Source organism: Malaclemys terrapin, chromosome 22 (assembly GCF_027887155.1).
Source record: "Malaclemys terrapin pileata isolate rMalTer1 chromosome 22, rMalTer1.hap1, whole genome shotgun sequence".
Classification (NCBI taxonomy): domain Eukaryota; kingdom Metazoa; phylum Chordata; order Testudines; family Emydidae; genus Malaclemys; species Malaclemys terrapin.
The window spans coordinates 10,818,055-10,840,765 of NC_071526.1; the positions used below are offsets into that span (position 1 = coordinate 10,818,055).

A 22,711-nucleotide genomic window follows, 5' to 3' on the forward strand; every position below is an offset into this window, starting at 1 on the left:
AAGTGTGAAAAATCGGGACGGGGGTGGGGGGTAATAGGCGCCTATATAAGACAAAGCCCTAAATATTGGGACTGACCCACTCCCTATAGAATCGGGACATCTGGTCACTCTGGTGTTACTAACCCTTTCCAAACCTTGCCCTGCTCTCATGAGCCCGGCCTGCAGGGACCCCCTGTGCCAGGGACACAGTTCAGTTTCCATGACCCATTCACGTTTTGGCTTCTTTGCTGGGTCTACTAACAAGAGAGTTAATAGTGATTGTTTGTTTTTTTTAATGAGGGCACCTGCCCACCAGGAAGTAGACTGAGACCAATCAGTTAATTCCAACATAGCCATCAGATGGTAGCTACATTCATCTGCCACTACCATAATAGTCCTAGTTCCACCTCTTTCTATGTCTAGCATGTCTCTCTCTTCATTTGCTTTGGCTACCAGACCCCGTACAGGTTCATCGAATCAGCCCCTGCAATACAACCTCCCACTCAGACCACCATTCACCGCAGGGCCAGAGGGGCTTACGCAATACCTGAGTCACATGGCAAATACCCAGCGCACTGATCTGATCCTCACTCTGCTGTCTCTGGCAGAGTTTACACAAATGGTGAAGTAGAAATGACACCATAAAAGCCAAGGAAGGAAAAGACCGAGTAGGTTCAGCCCCCCTGGTACCTCAGCAGGATTGTGCTACGGTATGGGTTCCTTGTGGGGGTGTGACACCCAGGCAGGGCTGTGAACACGCACCATCAACTCCCTGCCCTTCCCACGTTACTAAATGGGGAGGTGGTCTCAGCAAGATCCCAGTAGATGGGTGTGGGGTTCCAGGAGGGGATCCCACAAAGTGTGTTCTCTCCAGAGCTGTTTTAAATGTACCACGCAATGGGAGATGAATCTGCAGTCTAGGGCCTCCCATTGCCAGGAGGTATTTCCAGGTAATCAGCCTAAATTTCTTCCTCTTAATTTCAGCCTCTTACTCACGGCAGAACATTTCCCCTTCAGTTTCTGGTTGCTCAGTTTCATCCCATTACTCCTAGTCACACCCCCATGTACCACCCCGAACAATCCCCCTCCTACCTTGGCGTCTACACCCTTCCCATTCTTTCAGACTCCCCCACTCCCTGATGGGCATTTCTGTGCACCAGTTACTATGGTCATTGCTATGGTTGTTAATGATTTGCATTAGGAACCCCAGCCAAGGATCAGGGACCGCAGAGAGCTCACAAATCTACATGTCAGTTAGAATGCAACAGATGGATGAACCAGACAAACGGGGTGGGGGTGGGGGAGATGAGAGGCCAAGATAACAATAAAACAAACAGTTTTGTAGAAATGCAGAAGAGACAGCTCGCTGCTTGCCTAACCAGTCCAGACGGGAGTGATTTGTAGATAGCACAGCACACGTAGGTTTTAAGAAGGGATTTAAGAGAGGATAAGGTGGCAGCTTTACATGTGTATAATTCTTTAAATCAAGATTGGATGTCTTTCTAAAAAACATGATTCAACTCAGCTACAAGATACGGGCATGGTGCAGGACTTATGCGGTGAAGTTTGATGACCCCTGTTATGCAAGAGATCAGACAGGATGATCATAATGGTCCTTTCTGGCCTTAAAAATCTATGAATAATAATGCTGTGCTATTATTGTAATAACAATACAAAAACAATGTGTGTGATTGTGTTTTCTGTACCTTTTCTTTTTAAAAGGCCAGATTCACAAACAGTTAGGCTTAAAACTTGACAAGTTTGAAATGTCCTTTCAAAGTGACTGTACTAAACTCTTTGGGGCGATCTCTAACATCATGGGGCACAATCACTGACTGAGCCCATAAGTAAAATACATACTAAATAATCAGAATAATGATGATCAATGAAGGTTGCTACCAAGAACTAACCTACGCTCTGCACTATACAACTCTGCCTCGGTCTGTGTTCATGCTGTTTATTGTGGCACAATTCAAGCTGCAAAATGAAATGTATTAATTAGCTGGAAAGAGCAGCTCTCCAGTTCAGGCTAAGCTGCCATCAGTGGCCATGATTTTAATTAAGTCCAAAATGTAATTATCTTGACTAGTTTTGCCATCTTTCACATGATGACTCTATTATGTGCTCTGGTTAACAGTGAGCTAAGCATTTTCTGCACACACACACACAAAAATGAATCCAACAGAGGCTGCCAAATGAGAAAATGGATCCCAGATGCACAGAATGAGTTCGCTGGCGTTTTGCACAGCTCCTCACCGCTAGAAGCTGAAAACCTGGGCTGGTTTTCAACGAGCATTTTCCTTTATTTGTGTCTTCCACTCCCTCTGGGTTTGGCCACATTCAGGCTGTTAAAATAGAGGGATGTGGGCTCGAATATTACCTCAGATCATAAAAATCAGAGATGGAAATGAAGAGATTAGGTCATCACCCCCAAAACGCCCAAGCTCGTCAAAATCTGGAGCCAAAGATGGATTCTGTGGCTTGAGCCCCTTTCTGCTGGTCCCTCAAATGAACAGTTTCTCAGTAAAGACAAAAATGCTAAGCAGAGTAAACATATATAAACCTTCCCTGTCAGTCACTGGGTCTCCCGAACCAGCCAAGGGGCCAGAAAATTCCAGCTGTACACTCAATCTCAGTGACACCAATGCAATAAATCTGGGCATACAGGCATTCCAATCCCATTGCTGTCTGTAGTTATGGGGAGAGCCCTTTCAGACAAGGAGCCCGATCTGGGATTCACCCACCTGCCAAGTAGAACTACAGGATCAAGCTCAGTTTGGCCAAGTCTATAGTAACTTGATAAGAGCCCAGGCTGTGGAGGAAGGCAGCAAAAGCAGGTACAGTTGAGAGGGAGCTCAGAAAGGGGGAGCAGTGGATTCACAATTTTGGGACCACAGAGATAATTTGTATTTAGGAACATGAAGTAGGAAGAGGAGAAGGTTGGGGTGTGGGTGGGGGAGTTCTCCCTTATATATACAAACAACGTAACTGTTCTTGCAATTGTGCCCCAGAATGAACCATGCAAAAGGCTGATGCTAAAAGTTCTGACCCCTTTATTCAGCCCTCAGCTAGAACTATGATTATGGTCATTTCTATAGCACCATAGAAGTCCTGTGAACTTTACACACAGGCAAAGTCCAGGCACTGAGGCGCTTATGATCTGCTTAAGGCAGACACAGTGAGAGATCAGGTAGTCATAATGGTCAGTGATGGAAAGGGACTTGAAAAGAGATTTCAAGGAGGATGGAAGAGGAACGGCAGTTGGTGCATGAAAAGCATGTTCCAAGCCTGGGGGGAAAGCCCCAAGTACCCTAGAGTTTAGGGGGAAATTCCTCGACAGGTACACACAGCTCATTGTGGGCCACATCTTTTAAAGGCACTGCTAACCAGGCCATATTTGGAAACATGTCTGCCCACCCGTACCTTCAGTGTCTCAATGCACAGGACCATTTGGTAACAGCACATGTAAATAGAGACTGAAGTTCAGCTAACCAATTCACACACCCTTTGCCCATCCCAAAGGCCTTTGCACGTATTACAGGTCCAGCTAGGAGGCACTTTGAGAACATGGCCCTTAGTGCCTGCACTAGGCGTGTGCCCTCCTAACTAGAGTCATGGCACCTAGAAACCCTGGCAGCCGAGATCCACAAGTGAAAAGCAGACAGGCATCTTAGTATCATTGTTATTCACTAGCCCAGACTCTGGCATGCAAAGAGCTCTGGGAGTAAAAGAGGAGAGGAAGAGGCGGAAAATACACAAATAGCTGGCAATTCTGGGTGTGGTATCCTTGATAGGGAGCAGGGCTCCATGCATCCCATTCTGACAGTTTTAGGACAGCAGATAAATATGTCCTGTAGCAATGAATTCTGGGAGTCGCAGTCCTGAGGGCTCTGTGCCATAGAGAACTCTGGGATTTGTAGTCCTGTGGTTTGAGTGAGGACTACTTCCCTGGAGCTAAGACCTATATTCCTGGGCAGTGAGATGCCATACCCCCCCCCTCCAATACCCAGGAGTCCTATTTCCCAGCCTTCTGCTCTAACCCATTCACTCACTGCCCCTGCCCCCAGAGAGATTCCAAGAGGATTAATATGAGAAGTAGTTAAAAGAGAGAGAGACTCCCTGGAGTAGAGAGTTCTGGGAGTTGTAGTGCTGGGTGGGAGGGGGCAGTCCAGCCGCGGGGAGCTCTGGGAGTTGTAGTGCTTGGGGGACAGGGGGTGGGGGAAACCCAGCCCCTAGATGCTCTGGGAGTTGTAGTGCTGGGGGAGGTGGGAGCACAATCCAGGCCGCGGGGAGCTCTGGGAGTTGTAGTGCTGGGGGAGGTGGGAGCACAGTCCAGGCCGCGGGGAGCTCTGGGAGTTGTAGTGCTGGGGGAGGTGGGAGCACCGTCCAGGCCGCGGGGAGCTCTGGGAGTTGTAGTGCTGAGCTTGGGGACCATTCGCACTAGGCGTGGCAATAACACTACATGTCCCAGGATGCACCGGGCGGCGCAGCCGCGTCTTTCCGTGGGGTGGCGGGAGCCCAGGTAGGTGCCGGCGCTGGAGTTCCGGCCTGGGTGGCTCTGGCCGGGGCCCCCCCGCGCTCCGAACCGTCCCTCTCAGGCCGGTTCCGCTGAGCTCCCGGGGGCGGCGCCAGCTCCCTCCCCCGCCTGTGGGGGCCGGTTGTCGGGGGGCGCTGTGGGGGGAAGAGAGGGAGCCGGGCAGGGGGCAGGGGTCTGGCTGGAGGGTGACACAGGTGGGGGGGGCGTGAAGAGGGGCAGCCAGGGGGAGCCAGTGGGGCAGGGCACACGAGACTGGGGGGAGTGGGGCAGAGTGAGGAAGCGGGCCCGGGGGGTGGCGTGGGGGGCTGCCTGTGGCCGTGCCGGGGTTCTGTCTGGGTGGTCTTGGGCAAGTCACTGTCCCGCCGGGTGCCTCAGTTTCCCCACCTGTCACATTGGGGTAATATTTCCCTGCCTTGTAGGTTGGTGTCGGCCTTGGCATAGAAAGATCCTGGCATACAAAGTCTTATATAAGAGCCAAGTGTTATCATTCAGGTATTGCTCTTGTGAAGTTCCCAGAATCAGAAAACCTCACTCATGTCACTCAATTTAAAAGAAAAAAGCAAGCCTGCTTTGTCACCCTTTGCCTCCTGTTCTAGTCCTGGATCAGCTCTGGCTAGGGTGACCAGATGCTAAGTGGAAAATATCGGGACTGCCGCAGGGGGGTTGCCTTTTTAATTGTTACACTCACCCGTCCGGGTCTTCGGCGGCAATTCGGCAGAGGGTCCTTCAGTCACTGATGGTCTTCGGTGGTATTTCGGTGGCGGGTAATAAACCTTCCCGCCAAAGACAGAAGCACCCGCCGCCGAAATGCCGCCAAAGACCATCAGTGACTGAAGGATCCTCCGCTGAATTGCTGCCGAAGACCTGGACAGGTGAGTGTAAAAAAAAACAACGCCCAAAACAAAATATCGGAACAAATGGTGTCCCAACCGTACTTCGGTCGGGACGCGGGACAAACTCCTCGAAATCGGGACAGTCCCGATTTTATCGGGACGTCTGGTCACCCAAGCTCTGGCAGTCTGAGTCACAGAACACCATTGTCCCTAGCATGTTACAGATGTCCAGATGGTGTGAGATTAATCTCTAAAAGGCATGGGAGAGGCGACTGCCACAATAAACAGCAGCCGGGGCAGGACGTTGGTTGGTGTAAAATGTTCTGTAAAAGCAGCAAGAGTCCTGTGGCACCTTATAGACTAACAGACGTATTGGAGCACGAGGTTTCGTGGGTGAATACCCACTTCGTCGGATGCATGTCTGAAGTGGGTATTCACCCACGAAAGCTCATGCTCCAATACGTCTGTTAGTCTATAAGGTGCCACAGGACTCTTGCTGCTTTTACAGATCCAGACTAACACGGCTCCCCCTCTGATACTAGTGTTCTGTAAGTTCGCGTTCAAGATGCAGCTAAGCTAATACTCCAACAAAAAGCACTTTCACAAGAGCTGCTGCCCTGTGGAGCCACCAGAATGCACAAGCTGTGCTTGGCTGAGTGAAGAGGGATCAGCGCAGAGCGGGGCTTTGCCTGGCCCTGGATGCAAGTCAAATCCTGCTGTAATATTAGCCATTGTTACAAGCAGCCTTGAAGACAGTGCAGCAGTCTTCTGCTAAGGAAAGTGGTGAAAGCCCCTTTGCTTGGAGACTGGACAAAGTGCTAGAAAATACACTATAGTGCACCGCTCCGTGGGAGTTAGCACCATGGTCCAGACCCTGAAAGGAGCCTGGCTGCCATGGAAATCAATAAGAGTTAAGCTCCTAAACACTTTTGAGGACTTGAGCACTAGTCCTCTTTGTGAATCCTGCTTAGTGTCTATGTACATCTTTAGGGGCCTTTCGGAATCTGGCTCTTTAGATACTCCAGTGATGGATAGGAGTTTTTTCCATCTCTAATCTCTGTGGCGCTAGGATTAAATAATAATACTTTGCACTTGCATTTCCTTTCATTGGAGGAGCTCAAAGCACTTTCCAGAGGGGAAGCATGGAGAAAAATGATTTAGCTGCCGTCACACCGTGAGTAAGTGACTAAAACCCAGAGTCTTGGCTCCCAGTGCCCTGCTGGAACAATTAGTTCATTTTGCCTCTGCTGCCCATAATAATTCTGGGAGTCAAAAGGCCAGCTTCCTTGCACAGCCCTGGTCACGCTGGGTTCTTGATAAAATCTTGTTCACTCTTCTGCTCTTGCTGCCTGATGGCTCAGATCGCCAGCCAATGTCATGCAGCTCTCAAAGTCCAGTAGGTTAGGATTTGGTTGAGGATTTTGCTCAACAGGAAACAGATGAAGGAAGTGAGATTAACTGGCTCTGTTTCACCAGCCATTAGGTAAAACAGCTCTAGCACTGCAACCTCCTCTCTCCCTTTCTAGGTGCTGTCTCCAGCTCAGGAAGGCATGGGGGGAGCGCAGTCCCTCAGGCTGCCCCATGGGAAAGGACCTCACCAAGTGGGCTGCACGGATGTGATGGTGGGCCCCAACCGGAAGGTACAGTAATGAGCACTGCTAGCTGCTCAGGGTTTTGCTTCTCATTAGTTGTGCTAGCATGAAACAGGATCAGCAGGTAGGAGCACAATGGTGTTTCAAGCTATTTGATTATTTGTTTTGCTGGAACTGATCTTGCAGCAAGCCCTGTAAATGCAGCCTGTGGGGTACTTGAGATCGCCTGCTGTGTGACTCATGGTCACTCTGAAGACTGGCTGGGGGGAGGCATGTGAGCAAGAAGATTACAGCTGCACATTTCCTGCTGACTCGACTGGATTCTTGGTCTCTCCTTAAACTGAGTTCTGTCTCTGGACACTTGAACAAAGGAATATAAGACTGGAAGGGATCTCCTGGGTCATTGAGTCTCGTCTCCTGCTATAGAAGCCAATCCTGTCATATCATCCCCTTCGTAAACTGACCAAGCTGCATCTTAAAACTAGTTAGGTTGACAGTGCACATGTCTCCAGTTATTATTTACTAAACATGACCCTGTGCTTGGTGCTGGACAAGGTGTGGAAGTAAAGAGTGTCCCTGCCTCAGTCTGAGTTCTTGTATGCATTGAGAATTTGCCCCACTTCCAGCAGTCGCTGTGCAAACCCCAAGCACAGAGAAGGAAAGCCAGAATTTGCACCAGCTAATCCCAGCTTGAACATAGGGCAAGATGAGGGTGAGCTCAGCTGCTGCAAATCAGGGCCCCCATGTGCTCAGTGCTGTACAGACACATTACAGCATAGTCTCTTCCCTTATAGCTTATTGTGTAATTTTCAGATCAGATATTCAAGTTAGTTTAACCAACGGAGGGAGGAAGAACAAAGGTAATATTGAGAAGATTGCCTGGCGCCACAGTCCAGCGATGGCACAATTTGAGTCAGATTCAGCTGAACGTTAAGGATTTTTATATATAACAAAACTCCTCTGCCTTTGCTGATAATACAAGTCCGGTGGAGTTGAGGAAGGGCAATGCAATATAACCCGATTGAATACCCGTGGATTTGTGAGCACTTAGAGAAATCAGTTGTCTTACCGCCAGCTTCTCAACCTTGACTCTAGTAGTCTGACTGCCTCACTATAACAACATGGAATAGGATGGATTTGAATCATGTGGGTTGCCCTGATGACCTGACAGGGGAGGTTGTTCCATGCATAAGGCGCAGTCCTGGAGAAGGATGTGAACCACTGGCTGCAGTAACGTAGGCGGAAGATGATCAGGGCACACAGAGAGGGGTGGGTTGGCTGGTCTGTGGGGTCCTAGAACCCAGAACAGTCAATGGACAGGCCTGTGTTCTAGGTCCTGGTTCTCCAGGACGGGGCACTAACTCTGAGAGGAAGAAATACTCATTTTCTCCTCCATTATTTGTTCCTTTTCCTTCCCACCCACCCACTCCGATCCGTCTCTCCATTTTCTGTCCATGCTCCTCCTGTATGTCCCCTCTCCATTCTGTCTGTTCCTTCTGCCCAGTGGGGGCTCTGCGCACACAGCTCCAGCACTGAGTGAGGAGAGGAGTGGATCCGGCATTCGGGGAGCTGTGTGAATCAAACTTACTGACAGCGTTGCCAAGATATAGCCAAAGAGCCGAGTGCTGAGATAGAGACACATGCTAGATGAGGATCACCTGGTTTGACCTCTGTATTGAGGGTGTGAAGGGTGGATGCCGGAGGTCAGAGCAGATGATCACAATGGCCCCTTCTGGTTTTATAATCTGTGACATTCTCTGTTCAGATCTAGGTGGGATGGGGTGTTTCACACGTATGATATTTGTGCCGCAATCTTTCCTTCCTTTTTTTTAGGGGCTTTTCTTCCGGTTGTTTTACCCCTGCCTTCCCCAGGAGGGGGCAGAGCAGCCCCTCTGGATCCCGCGCCGTGAGTACTGCGATGGGCTGGCCGACTACATCAACCTGAAGTGGTGCACCCCGCTGCTCAATGTGACTTTTGGTGAGAGGACTGATGGCTTCAGATAGATCTCGGCCCCAGGGCACTGCCCCAGACTCTCTCTGCCTCCTGGGAGCATGCCCGGAGGCCGTTAGAACAGCATGCTATTAGTGCGGTCATAGGAAAATGGCCCCTGCTGCCACCTTAGCTCCAGAGTCAGACGAAGCTGTTGTTCTATGTTCTAAGCTAATAAGGCAGCATGATTACAGGTTAGCCACAAGAAAGGGAGAGGACTGGATAATATAACACCATAGGGGAGGGCTTAGAAACCACAGCCTCAGGTTTGATCCCTGGGACACCCGGGATCAAATCCCATCGGGGTCTCTGCAGCCTGTGCAACTTGCGGCGTGTGCAGGACTTTCCAATGAGACGTCCAAAGGCAAGAGCCACGTGGACAGTAGAGCCCCTGGCACTTTCCATTAGTGTGGACAATTGCTGTGGCATCCAACATTGCCCTCCCCTGTCAATTCTGGGTTATGTACTGCTTGGCTGCTGTCCTGTTCCTCGGAGGCGGGGCATTTCAGCAGGGTGACAAAGCGCTTTGGGATGGAGGGTGCCGTAGAAATGTTCTGTGGGTACAGAGGGGTTGGGAAGATGCTCACTCCTCTCCCAGTCAATCTCCTGTTGTTCCCTGGGTGCAGAAAATTGCGAGGGCGTGGGAAGATGCTCACTCCTCTCCCAGTCGATCTCCTGTTGTTCCCTGGGTACAGAAGGTGACATGAGGCTGGACGGGGGGTCAGGATTCTGAAGAACCCCAGAACAAACGAGAGTGTGGGGGCTCCCCCGCAACTGCAGGAGTCAGAGCTGTAACGCTATGACAACTTGGCTCACTCCACTCACATCTGTCGCTTCTTCCTGCAGGGTCCTACAGAGTTCCAGTGAGCTGGAACGGGCCTTTTAAGGCATGTGGCAGCAGGTACCCATTGATCATATTCTCCCATGGCCTGGGAGCCTTTCGGTAAGAGACTCGGCCTCACTTCCCACGGTCCTGGGTGAAAGAGGAGAGGGATCTCCGGCGTATTCACTGTGTGAGGCTGCCTCTCCTATAATGCTAATAGAACTTTCGACTGGGCTGCAGTGTCATCAGGGGGCTGGTTGAAATGCACGCAAGCCAACAGACTGAGGTTAGGACTTCTCAGTCATTTCTGCCAAGGGATTGGCTAAAAAGTGTCGTGCTCCCAGGCTGAGACTCGCCCAGATCCCGCCCCCCAGCAAGTCTCTTGTCATGGTTTTAGTAAGTGACTGGAATGCTGGTGAAAGATGCCAGGCTGCCAGCGCTGGAGACTGGAGTTCTGTGGACAGAGGAGGGGCAGAGCAAGCTGCCTCCATGTTGCTGGGCCAATGGGCCAGATCCTCAGCTGGTGTAAATCAGCATTTGCAGTGGAGCTCTGCCCGTTTACATCAGCGGAGAATCTGGCCCAAAGTATCTTACCTCTGCTTTAGAGGGACAATTTGTAGGGCAAAGAGCAGAGCTTAGTTTTTACGGCCAATTCCATCTTCAGTATCTGTCCTGGGACAGCCAACAGTGGGATTCAGTTGGTGCCAGTTGTGATGATGGCTTTTGTGGCGTGGACACACCTCCCACCAGGAGCTAGCCGGACACACCTCCCACCAGGAGCTAGCCGGAGGCCCACACCAGTTTGTTTCACGCTAGACGGCCAGCAGACGAGAGTCCCCTTTGGCCCATTTCGCTGGATTTAAATTGATGACCTAGAGGTGAAAGGCTCCCAGTCCCATTACAACCCTCCTCCCTCCCCAACAGCAAATCCTTATAAAAGCCAAGGACCAGGATATACAATGGTATTGTCAGCAAAAACTCTGCTCTTGTAGGATGAGACCCTGTGATCCCCGGCTGTCAGAGCCCCTGACGTCTGCTGTAAATCCATGTTTAATACCGTGCCAATAGCTTGGTACCTTACTCTAGACGTATAATGTCATCCCTAGTTACTGCATATTTAAACATGGATGGTTGGGGCAGCAGAATCCTATTAGATCATCTCACACCTCTTGCTGAGCAGTGGAAACTGGTTCCCTACTGTGTATTTCCTAGTGCTTTGTCCAATCTAGTTTTAAATGATTCAAGCAATGGGGCTTCCACCACTTTCCTTAAGAGACTATTTCACAGTCTAATAGATCTGGCGAGGCAGCTGTTCCAAACATTCAGCCGCTGCACAAGCAGTGTTTCTGCATCTGGCTTTATTAGTAATAACAACACGTGGCATTTTTCATCTTCAAAGCACTTTACAAACGTTACCCCCTCCTCACAAAGCCCCTGGGTGGTATTCTCCCCGGTTTACAGATGGGGAAACCAAGTCACGAGCCTCTCTGTGCCTCCATTATCAGAAGGGCTGAGCGACTGCAGCTCCCCCAGGGATCAACGGAAGCTGCGTGTGCACAGCACCTTTTGAAAACGGGGTGATTGTGGCTTTGCCAAGTCCCAGAGATGAAGTCAGTGTCAGAGCCGGGATTAGAACCCAGGAGTCCCTCGCTCCCATGGCTGGGCTCAGATTGTGACTCACACTCTCTTCAACAGGGAGACCTGCAGCAAAACGTGGGTAGGAGCAGAGCAAGTCCGGGAGGTGCTGAGTGCCTTGGGTTTCTGCTGAGTCTAGTGGGGGTGGAGGGTGCTCAGAGGTTCAAGCCCTCATTCTGCTTTCCCTTTGCATCCTCGTGTTTTCAGAACCGTCTACTCGGCTGTCTGTGCAGAAATGGCCTCCCGTGGCTTTCTGGTGATGGCGCTGGAGCACAGGTGAGTGGCGACCCCCTTTGGAACAGCACAGCATGATGCAGTCTGTTTCCTGGTGGTCACCCACCCTCTCCCCTAGTATATTTTGTTTTCTGGTTGATCATTAATTCAGCAGACTTGTGATATGAATTCTCCTCCTAGGACTCAGGAGCAGTCTCTGATCTTCTCTTTGAAATGGGGGTATTCAGAAGCTGAATCGAATGCGAAATATTTCCTTTCCCTTGCATGCCTCGTGTTTCCGATGAGTGGCAGCTGCTCAGTGATTTGACTTGACTGTCCTGTTATTCCCGCAGAGACCATTCTGCCTGTGCAACTTACTTTTGCAAGGCAGAGGCTGGGGGGTCCGATTCCCTGGAGCCTACACTGCAGGAGGAATGGATCCCGTTTCGAAGGATCCAAGAAGGGCGGAAGGAATTTCATCTTCGAAACCCACAGGTAATGACTGGAAGGCAGGGAAAGGCTGTTTTTAGGATGGAAGCAACCGAACCAATTTGGGGAGGGGCAAAATCCATCACACCTGAATTCCGGGCCAGTTTAAAGCGTACGCCCAATGGGCATGTGCCTAGGCCTCAGTTGCCAGTGTCACATGATGATGCCAGAATCTCTCTTTTCATTTAAAAAAAGAAATGCAGTCACGGTTGCAAAGAAAAGCTTGAAAATGCTAAGTCAGAGCAATGGAGGCAGTGAAGTCTGCCGACAGTCTCCAGCTGAGGGAGGAGAACTGTGTTTTATGAACATTTTCTGTGTTCACATCACTTTGGGAGAGAACCAGAGAGGAAGTTGCCTGGCCTTTTACCCACCACTAGAGCAAACCACACCGTTGCTCCAGGGTGGGAGGAGCCTGCCACAGCACAGGGCAGTATGGGGGAAGGGCTCTATGGGGGTCTGCCCAGGGTTTTGGATAACCTTACTCTTCTGGCTTTGCCCAGACCTTTCTCCATTTCTGGAACTGAACCTAAAGTTGAACCTGTTTTGTAGATTCTGAACCGTTCGGTTATCTCGTTTGCCTTTCACCCTCTTACAGGCCTCTTTGTGTCTGAGTTCAGGGCAAGGCAGAAAGCACCCCGGTTGGTTTTGCTGTATTTCAGGCCTCACTGGAAACAGAAAATTCCCTGAATCCTCTTGAGCCCCAGTTCTTGTTTCCAGCTCAGTTCTGCAGCCTAGAGAGGCTGAGCTAAGCGTCAGATGAGCCTCCAAACTTCCAGGTGCTTATCAGCACTCCGATTTCGAACTGTTTATGAGGTTTCTCCCATTGCTGTTTTGGACAGGGCATAAAAAATCCAATTGCCTGCTCACCCCAGCCAAGTAGGAAAGTCCCCTGGTAAGTGAGGGGCCTAAACTCTCAATTTCTGCTGAGTTTAAAAGGACAGTGGCAACTTGAAATGTAGCCTGTTTTAAAAAAACTGGATTAATTGTGGTTTCCGGTGCTGCCCCTGAGACCCCCTGCGAGTTTCTGTGGTTTTAAAATCATGTTTTTCTGTCCTTTGTCACTGTAGAAAAATCCACACAAACAGGGGCAGCAGGCTGACTATGCATAGGAAACTATGAGGTGTGATGTCCAATGTCCAGAATAAACAAACTGGGGGGAAAACAACTTGCAGTAGGTCTCTCCCTGCCCCCCGAATCTCAGTTATAGAAATCTTTGGTTTTACTTGTAACAGCAAATTTTTAACTAAGCTTAGACAGATGTTTATTTTATTTTGTTTTAAAGTTGATGGTCACCCTTTAAATGTGCACGTTAAATAAATTCTTTGCCCTTCTGCAAGTGGAGAACACCTTCCACATGTGACCCCAATGCAGGGCTTTCTTCCTGAGTCTGCAGACAGACCACTCCAGTGCTGCTGGAGCTCAAATAGTGGCAGAGTGAAATTGACAGGCTCTAGTCAGTTTTGTTGCTGTTACAACCCTTTGGGTAGCCCTGAAACGCTCAAAAAACAGGTCAGTTTTACTCGGCTGCAGCAGCAGAGACAGGCATTGAATTTATTCACTCTGGAGGAAGACCCAGATATGGAGGGTGGTGTAGTGTTATGGAGATACGCCCACTCACACGGTTTGCGGTAGCCAGGATGCTGGGGAAGGGAAAGAAGAACAGATCAATCTTCTCCAACCTACTTCTCTCTTCCAACAGCCTGAAGGAGGCTGGGTATCAAGAGAGCATCAAAATACCTACTAGCAGAGGCTGATATAATACCGGCCAATTGGGAAGAGACTTTGCACAATCCATGTATTTTTGGTGGCATGCTGGGATCTATGGCAATGTGATCCACTAGATCTTCACTGTGACCCAGTGTGTTAAAACCTCATCAGATTATTTAAGAATATCTTTTGCAGCTATTACAAAAAATGGAGTCCTTGAGCGGGGTCCAGGGACAGCACCTCAGTAGGAATCCCAGCGATCATCTTCCCAGCAGCTGGGAGGCCTGGGGGTGGGGAAACGGGGTTTCTCATTAGGCGTTTGGACCTCTTTGGGGAAAGTCTCTCTCCATCTTTCATATTGGCCTCTGGCTGGTAGGTTCGGCCATGGTGGATCCACTGAGCAAAACACATTATCTGTCCTCTGAGTACCCTCCTTACTTATTGGTATAGTGGAAATGTTTTGCTTATCTTCAACAGTTTGTGGTATTAAATTAACTGGATTTTAAGAAGCTTTTCCAATACATTTATAGCGATTTCCCTTGGGAAGCTCTTGCAGTGTCTGTATTTTCCTCTGTCTCCACATTCGCTGTGATCCAAGAAAGGCAGTGTGGTTTAAAGCCGGAGACTGGAGTTGGGACTCCTGGATTCTGTTTCTGCTGCTAACTCACCGAGCGGCCTTGGGCAAGTCTCTGAGGGCCTGATTTTATGCTCAGTTAAAGCAGTACAAATTAGGAGTAACCCTATTGAGCTCAGTGGAGTTACACAGAGGTAAAAGTGGTGTAAGTCTTTTTCCGTGTGTGCATGCAAAGGGTATGATACGTACTGACCTCACTTGGTGTAATGAGACTTACTAATCTTTGCAAATCACTGTGATGTGCTTAGACAAAGGGCGTTTTGGGAGAGCACATTATTATGCTAGATTATCATCATTCCTGTGTTGATGCTTGATCAGCCTGGAGGAAAGAAGAGGTTGAATTAACCAGGGACACTTTTGTTACAGGTTCATCAAAGAGCAAACGAGTGCGTGCGAGGGCTCAGGCTGGTGCAAGACATCAGCAGCGGCAAAGCTGTCACCAATGTCTTGCACAAAGGATTTGATCTGTCTGCACTGAAGGTATTTCCAGCCAACTCTTCAGTTGCAGCGGAGAGACATTTTTGTGCAGGGCAGATTATGAAGGGATTCACTGGAACCCGTGCAGGGTGGCCTTCAGAGCTGGCCAGTTATTTTAACCTGATCTCCTACCAGCAATAGCAGCCGCCTCTCCTCCACCCGACACCTTCCTTTCATTGCCCCTGCAGGTGTTGTTACTGGCAGGAACAGGCCTGGTTCTGTGAAATTTGCAGATTGCTCTCCGGGAATTGGAGGCGTGGGGGCAGAACTTGCAGAACCAGAATCCTTTAAGCCCCTGATTCATTTTCCTTTTTGTCCTGTCACCACTCCACCCCCTCATTTCCTTTTTATCTCCTCTGTCACCTCTGCTCTCTTTATTTTTTCTCCACGCCCTTCCTCCCTTTTCTTTGTTCCCTTTAACTGCACCTCTTCCATCTCCTCCCCATTTTTTCTTCTTCCTTTCTTCTCACTATCCTCTTCTTTCTTTTCCCCCTCTTTATATTTTGTTTAAATCTATTTTAGGAGACTCTGATCCCCCCCTAGAGCCCAATAGTGCTGCTCTTGGACTGGCAAGAGAAGGTATTCTTTAGTGATCAAATACTTCTCTTCCCTTCAGCCTCCCATTCCAGGGCCTCGCACAGAGCCTCTTAGGCCTGGTCTACACTGGGGGCGGGGAGACGGTGTCGATGTAAGATATGCAACTTCAGCTACGGGAATACCGTAGCTGAAGTCGACGTATCTTATTCCGACTTACCTCCCGTCCTCATGGCATGGGATCAACAGCCGCGGCTCCCCCGTCGACTCCGCTACCGCCACTCGCCCTGGTGGAGTTCCAGAGTCGATGGGGAGCGCGTTCGGGGATCGATATATCGCATCTTAACGAGACGCAATATATCGATCCCCGATAAATCGATCGCTACCCACCGTATCAGTGGGTAGTCTGGACGTACCCTTATAAATACTAACTGCATCTGCTGCCTGGGGACTTGCACTATGGTGCCCCTTGTTGCAGAATTGTGTACCAGCACATTCATTCTACAGGCTGGTCTATGCTGAAAACCTACATCGGCGTAGCTACGTCTCTCCGGGGTTTGAAAAGTCCACACCCTGGAGAGACGTAGCTCTGCCAGGCTAACCCTCAGTGTAGACAATGCTGGATTGAACTAGCTACCTTCTCTCGGGAGAGTGGAGTCTCTACACCCGTGCTGCTGTAGCATTTTAAGCGTAGACACACTCTAATGCCCGGTCTACACGAAAAAGTTAGGTTGTCGCAGCTTCGTCGCTCAGGTCGATAGACGAATTCTCCCTCCCACCAACCTAGCTACTGCCCCATGGGGAAGTGGATTACCTGCACTGACGGGAGAACCCCTCCTGTTGGCATAGGTATTGTCTACAACCGCAACTGCAGCATTTCAAGCATAGACAGGCCCTTCGTGTTCTTTTATTTTCCACCCATCGTCTCTGTGGTGCTGTCTGAATACGGCCACTGCTGTGATCCGAGTACCAGTTCCTGCTGCACTGCACTGATCCTCTGCGCCATGCATCACAAGTGTCACCCAACGCTGCAGGAGAGAGCCCTGTGTTTTCAGGACACAATGGAGCTAGGTTAATACTGTGTCCACAGCCTCCTTAGGACAGAATGTGGCTAAGATCAGTGGCTTGGAGCAAGGGTAGCTGAGCTGATCAGCCTGTTGCTCAAATAGGGAAGGTGTTGGTTCAGAACGTAACAGGAACTCGCTGATAAATAAGGCTTCCAAATTAGAGAAGCACCATGGTCTGGAACGAGCACGGCACTGGGAGCTGAGAACTGGGTTCTGTTACTAGCAGTGCCATAGACTTACTGTGTAACCTTAGGGAAATCACTTACCCACTCTGTAAAATGGGGATAATGCATCCTGCCTCAGAGAGATGTGGAACTTCATGGGTCACCCCTAAGATGCCCATACTCCCTCTAACAGCTACTCCCCTGGTGAAATGCAACTTAGAGTCTCTGTAGCAAGCTGGCTTTTCCTGAGGTCACTACTTCCCCAGCAGGAGCTTTGGGCAGTGAGGTTTGGGGACTGGCTTCTTTACGGTTTTCCTCCTCGTTGCAGGAGAGTGTGGATTTGTCTAAAGTCGCTGTAATGGGCCACTCTTTCGGAGGAGCAACCGCAATTCTAGCCCTTTCTAAAGAGGACCATTTTAGGTGAGTATCGGACAGCTGCTGCTTTTAAACAAACAGGAAAACGTGCAGCAAGGAGCTGGGGATGCATTTATAGAAACAGGCCAGCTGGGAATAGAAGGCTTTAGATAGCAGCAGAGTTACCAGTTGTCTTCTGTCCTGCTGCAGATGCGCTGTGGCTCTCGATGCCTGGATGTTCCCTTTGAAGAATGATCTCTACCACAAGGTGACCAAGCCGGTGCTTTTTATCAACACGGAGAAATTCCAGACTGCAGAAAGTGTCGCCAAAATGAAGAGACTCAACTCCAGAAACAGGCAGACCAAGATCATAACCCTCCTGTAAGTCCGCACTCTGGGTCTGGGCAGGGTGGGGCGGCGGTAGAGCAATGGTCCGGGAGCCAGGAGTGCTCGTCCTGGCTCTGCTATTGACCTGCTGGGTGACCTTGGGCAGGTCACAGCCCCGCTCTGTGCCTCAGTTTTCCCATCTTTAAAATGGGGGTAGTGCTATTTATCATCCCTTGTAAAGTGATTTGACGTTTTCAGATAAAAGTGCTGTATACGAGCCAAGGGTTACTATTATACCAGCACGCGAACAATCCCATAACACTGCTCACTCTGTGTTAAGTTTTATTGTCCCACTAGTGTGCAGCAACCTTTGTCTGCATCCGCTTTGGACTTCTTGTCCTCACCTTCAGAGCCATGCTCCTGCTGACAGCTCAGCTCATGTTTCCTTCGCCTCTGTGTCCCATGCCCAGTCCTCACTCTGACTCTCCCTTCTCCCACGTTCAGCTCTCTGCCTTTTGCTACTCCCTTTTCTCTTGCCCCAAGAAACCTTCCTACAAATTCCTCCTCAACCTCCAACACCAGCACCTACCCCATACTGATCTCCCCTCCGACAGGACCTCTTCCTCCTTTGGCTTTCCTTTAATGTACAGGTTGTTTGTCTCAGTTAGACGGGCAGCTCTTCAGGCATGGATCTTGTCTTGTGTGCTTACAGAGAGTTGTGTGCATTTATATGGCCTATGGATGTATGAGTCAGGGCGGGCAGTGGATTGTGTTACTTAGGCCTTGTCTGCCCTGGGGCTGAAGTCCTGTTCCCATTCAAGTCAATGGCAAAGCGCCCGTGGGACCTGGATTTATCCGAGGTGGTTTTGAGAGATCTCCCAGCAGTGACTGCACTGGAGATTAGTGACCATAGTGAAGACAGAGCTCACATGGCCACTGGCATTTTTGCCACCAGGCTGTCTAGCTGTATTGTGAGCAGGGTCATATGATTCCTGATGCACCATCTGTGTGTCCACCAGTGGGAGATTCCCAAACCCAGTGTAGACCCAACCCAGGGCTGTAAAGCTAGCAAGACCCAGTCGTTGATGAGAGCATTTCATCCCTGTCTCCAAAGGACTCGTTTGCTTCTCCCTTCTCCAGGGGATCTGTCCATCTGAGTCAGACTGACTTCACTTTTCTGGCTGGGAATCTCCTGAACAGACTGTTCCAGACCAGAGGCACCCTGGACCCATACGCAGGCTTGGACATCACCAACAGGGCAGCGCTTGCTTTCCTGCAGAAACATCTGAGTACGACACTAGGCAGAAAAATGTTTTCCGTTGGAATGGTGCAGCGGGGCCCTCTGTCCACCCAGACGTCTGGCTGAGGCTCTCGCCTCCTTGGCCAGGAGGGGCTGATAGTCTGGAGGAGGCGATGCTTGCAGAAGGATTTCTGTCCCACTTGGGTGGTGACCACGCTAGCCAATGTGTGGGCGTGGTGTTCCGGGGAGAGCCTCCTTCCTGCCCTATATCCAGAACTGGCCAAGATTCTCAAGAGTCTAGAGGGGGTGTAGTGACCTGTCTTGTGCTGTGTTACGCGGGGCCTTCTTCAATGGTTAGTGCCAGATTTAAAGGCAAAACCATGAGTTTTGTGAAGGTGCTGTGAAAACTTTAGCTACGCCGTCTGGTCGAATGGACTTGGCATGGGGCTGGAAGCAAAGCACTGCTGGCTCTGCCAGCTGCTCACTTTGTGAATGGGGGCAAATCAATTCACCACCATTCGTGCCTCAGTTTCCCCATGTACAGATGGCGATAATGATACTGCCTAACCTCACGGGGGTGTCTGCAAAGCCCCACTGCCTTGGCCACACCAAACATGTTGCCAACTGAGGGACTCCCCTCTGGAAGAATCCTGCTGTGTGGGCAATCCACAAGAATGCCAGATGACGGGTGGGGGGGAAGAGGGTGGGGGTACATTAAAAATCAAACACCACCCCCACACCTGCAGAGTCTATTTGCTGTGTTACAACAGTGCCCTGTAAAATGGGCTTAGCACAGGTCCCTCAGCTTCCTCTGACAGGGCAAAGCCAAGTGCATTTGGCTAGGTTAGCCTCGTGGCCTATGGGAAGAGCTACACACATATACTAATGCTCATCAGCTCCTGTCATTGTCTAGCACAGCTAATGGGCCAGGGGGCTCTTTCTCGTAATGCATGTGGCTGAGCCTTGCCAGCAGTTAGTAATCATGGAGTAATCCTTTCGTCATCTCTCTTCCCCAATTAGGACTGGAGGAAGATTTTGATCAGTGGAATAATCTCCTGGAAGGCATTGGTGACTCGGTGATTCCAGAGGCGCCTCTCTGCATCTCCAGCCTTTAGAGACACTGTCTGCTGGTCCATCCACATGGATGTTAGGCATCCTCCATACCAGGAAGATAGTAGCTTCACCTTAAATCAGCAACTCCAATAACTCTGCAAAAGGCACGTGTAAATCATGCAGCTGCTGATGGAATCCAGAGACATGGAGCCCTCGCTGGTCCAGAATTCATGCTGGAACTGGAAGACTAGAGGCCCTGACTGGTCGAGGGTTGGCCATGGAACCCAGAGACTGGGCCCTCCTCTGGTCTAGAACTCACCATCGAGAACAGACTGGGGCGCCTGCCTGCTCTAGAACTGATTTTGGAACCTAGAAAACTGATGCCTTATTGGACAGAAGCAGATGTGGGGTGTGGCTTAGCAGCCCCCTTTTGACAGGTCCCAAACCTTTCTTTCTGCCCCTTCAAATCCCTCCTCTAAACACATTTCTTCCCGAAATTCTTTCACACATGAGACCTGCCTTGGTCCCCTCTGACTCCTACCAACGCCCCATGCACTTTGTGTGGCTGCACTTTGTTGTCTGCACCTGAACTACATTGCACAAGTTTCAGACAATGAAAGGAAAATCTCTCTCCTTGTGTTAAACTCTCAGAAGCCCCTCCTGTGAATTACCTGAGGTACTAATGCTGCTGTAGTAATTATGTCAGTCAAAATGGTATCGTCTGTAAAATGGTGCATAGATTAGAAACTGTATTTTCTTCTCTCTTAAGTGTGCATTAAATGAAGATGGAGAATATTGTTCATAACACGTATCTAAGCTTTCTCTTTTGTTTTTTATCATAGGAGAGACAATATTGTCCAGTGCATAGGGCACTGGACTGGTACTGAGACCTGGGTTCTGTTCCTGGCATGGCTACTGGTTGGCTGAATGGCCTTGGGCAAGTCACTTCACTTCTCTGGACCTCAATTTCCCCTTCTATAAAATGGGAATAATATTAATTGATTGTAAAATGCTTTGAGATCTATGGATGAAACACGCCATAGAAGAGCCAGCTTCCAATAACCTTCCATACAAGGAGAATTGATCATAGAGCCCAGAGAGTGGCCTTGTCATTGGTGGGGTACCCAGTCTTTTAGCTCAGTTGTACCCCATCAATAGACCATTCTCCAGTTCTATCAGCCAAGGTCCCTTTCTCCGATTCAGGAGTGGTTTCTAAGCTGCCCTAGAGTGTGGGCTGCTGTTACCATCAAAAAACTAGATTTTGGCATTAGCCAAAACTCCAAGGTGAGTGAGAGCACGTCGACAAATAGAAACAGGGAGTGACATTGCTTTGAGGCCCGTCAGAGAAGCTCTTCACAGTGGCACGGTAAGAGGCATATCAGTCAGCCAAAGTCTGGTGTGCCAGTACTGCGCCACACGGCAGGGGTTGGGAATCTCTAGGGGAAAATTCACAAGAGATAAAGGACGGATACCTGTTCTGGATTTGATGATGGAACCCACATCTTACCTGCATGTACAAAGCCTACCGTAATGAGGCCCTGCTATCTGATTCGGGCCTATAGATGGTGTCACAGTGCAAATAATAACAACTCTGATTTGTCGGAGCCAAGAGCAGGGCGAAGCCTGGTGGCCATCCTGGCATCCTAGAGTTTCTTGAGTGGGGATGATGAGTTCTTTAGCTGGAGTACAGACCTACTTCAGTGAAGGCCATCGGAACCAGCACAAAGGACAGAGCAAGTGGGCTAGAATCTTGGTTTCCCCAAAAGTGAAGGTAAAGAAAACCTCTGCTTTCCCGGAGGATGCACCGAGGGTCACAATCACCTCCCGTAAATCCAAAATGTAAGATTTGTTTCACAAAAATGAGAGGACGAATGCCGGGGACAGCAGGGGGAGGAGTAAAAAAATCCTAATAGGAAAAGAACCAATCAGTTTCCATTACGCTTCTACCCCAATATAATGCGACCGGATATAACACGAATTTGGATATAACGTGGTGAAGCAGTGCTCCGAGGGGGACAGGGCTGTGCGCTCTGGCGGATCAAAGCAAGTTCGATATAACGCAGTTTCACCTATAACGCGGTAAGATTTTTTTAGCTCCCGAGGACGGCGTTCTATCGGGGTAGAGGTGTAATTTAATTTCACTCAGAACATTTTTGTTTATACGATTGAAATATTTCCCTTCTGCCTTGGAAACCCAACAGCAAAGGGATGGTGGTGGGAGGAGAGGGGTAAATGAAAAAGGAAATTGATTATAAACAGAAAGGGAAACTGACCGACCTAGTTTTGCTGTCCACACTGAGGGAAATATCAAATCAAACCGCATGGATGATGAGAAGCTAGTGACTGAAACTGAACGAATTTTTAAAAAAACATAATCTAGAGTGTGAGTGGGGAGAGAGGAGCAATGGATTATTTTTAAATACGCCGCTACCTCGCTATAACGCGACCCGATATAACATGAATTCGGATATAACGCGGTAAAGCAGCACTCCGGGGGGGCGGGGCTGCGCACTCCGGCGGATCAAAGCAAGTTCGATATAACGCTGTTTCACCTATAAGACGGTAAGATTTTTTGGCTCCCGAGGACAGCGTTATATGGGGGTAGAGGTGTACAAAGGGTCAGATCCTCATCTCATGTGAATCAGCACAGCTGCATCAAGCCAATGGAGCTGTGCTGATTCACACCCGATGAGGATCTTGCCCAAGATTTTTCCCCGACAAGGAGGCAGGGGTTAGCCCTGGGTGTTCATTGGCACACGCCCCATGCCTTCTGCTTTTGCACAGGTTTTAAATATTTAGGGCCATAATGTGCCATCCGTTTTTAAGGACAACTCCCCATTGACGCCAGGGTGTAGTTCTGCCTCCAGATGGATGGCGTGGTGTACAATGTCACCCCTAGCTTCTCTACTATATGATTTAGTGGAGGTGATACAGCCTGGGGCTTATATGCTATTATTAGTCCTTCCTCTTTCCTTCCAGAGGAGCCTGCTGCAGGCAGCTGCTTAAGGTGCTGAATTTGGAAGCCCAGTTTCCTTTGGGGATAAAAGTGGTTTGTTTGGACAG

General features: G+C 49.6%; 1 protein-coding gene across 3 annotated transcripts in view; it reads left to right on the forward strand.

Annotated features, from left to right (window-relative positions):
- Positions 1-20,459, forward strand: part of PAFAH2 (platelet activating factor acetylhydrolase 2) — a 32,605-nt gene extending 12,146 nt beyond the window's left edge. The window contains exons 1-11 of one of the 3 annotated variants that reach the window (XM_054011966.1): positions 4,442-4,501; positions 6,876-6,989; positions 8,775-8,919; positions 9,778-9,874; positions 11,597-11,665; positions 11,956-12,097; positions 14,799-14,912; positions 17,003-17,094; positions 17,239-17,409; positions 18,496-18,644; positions 19,616-20,459. In XM_054011966.1, the coding sequence (XP_053867941.1) occupies positions 4,442-4,501; positions 6,876-6,989; positions 8,775-8,919; positions 9,778-9,874; positions 11,597-11,665; positions 11,956-12,097; positions 14,799-14,912; positions 17,003-17,094; positions 17,239-17,409; positions 18,496-18,644; positions 19,616-19,710 (1,248 nt within the window). In that variant the 3' untranslated portion in view covers positions 19,711-20,459. Of the gene's footprint in view, positions 1-4,441; positions 4,502-4,846; positions 5,009-6,875; positions 6,990-8,774; positions 8,920-9,777; positions 9,875-11,596; positions 11,666-11,955; positions 12,098-14,798; positions 14,913-17,002; positions 17,095-17,238; positions 17,410-18,495; positions 18,645-19,615 lie in introns of those variants that run through there. The other 2 variants (XM_054011967.1, XM_054011965.1) reach the window with 2 other exon arrangements.
- The last annotated feature ends 2,252 nt before the right edge of the window (positions 20,460-22,711 follow it).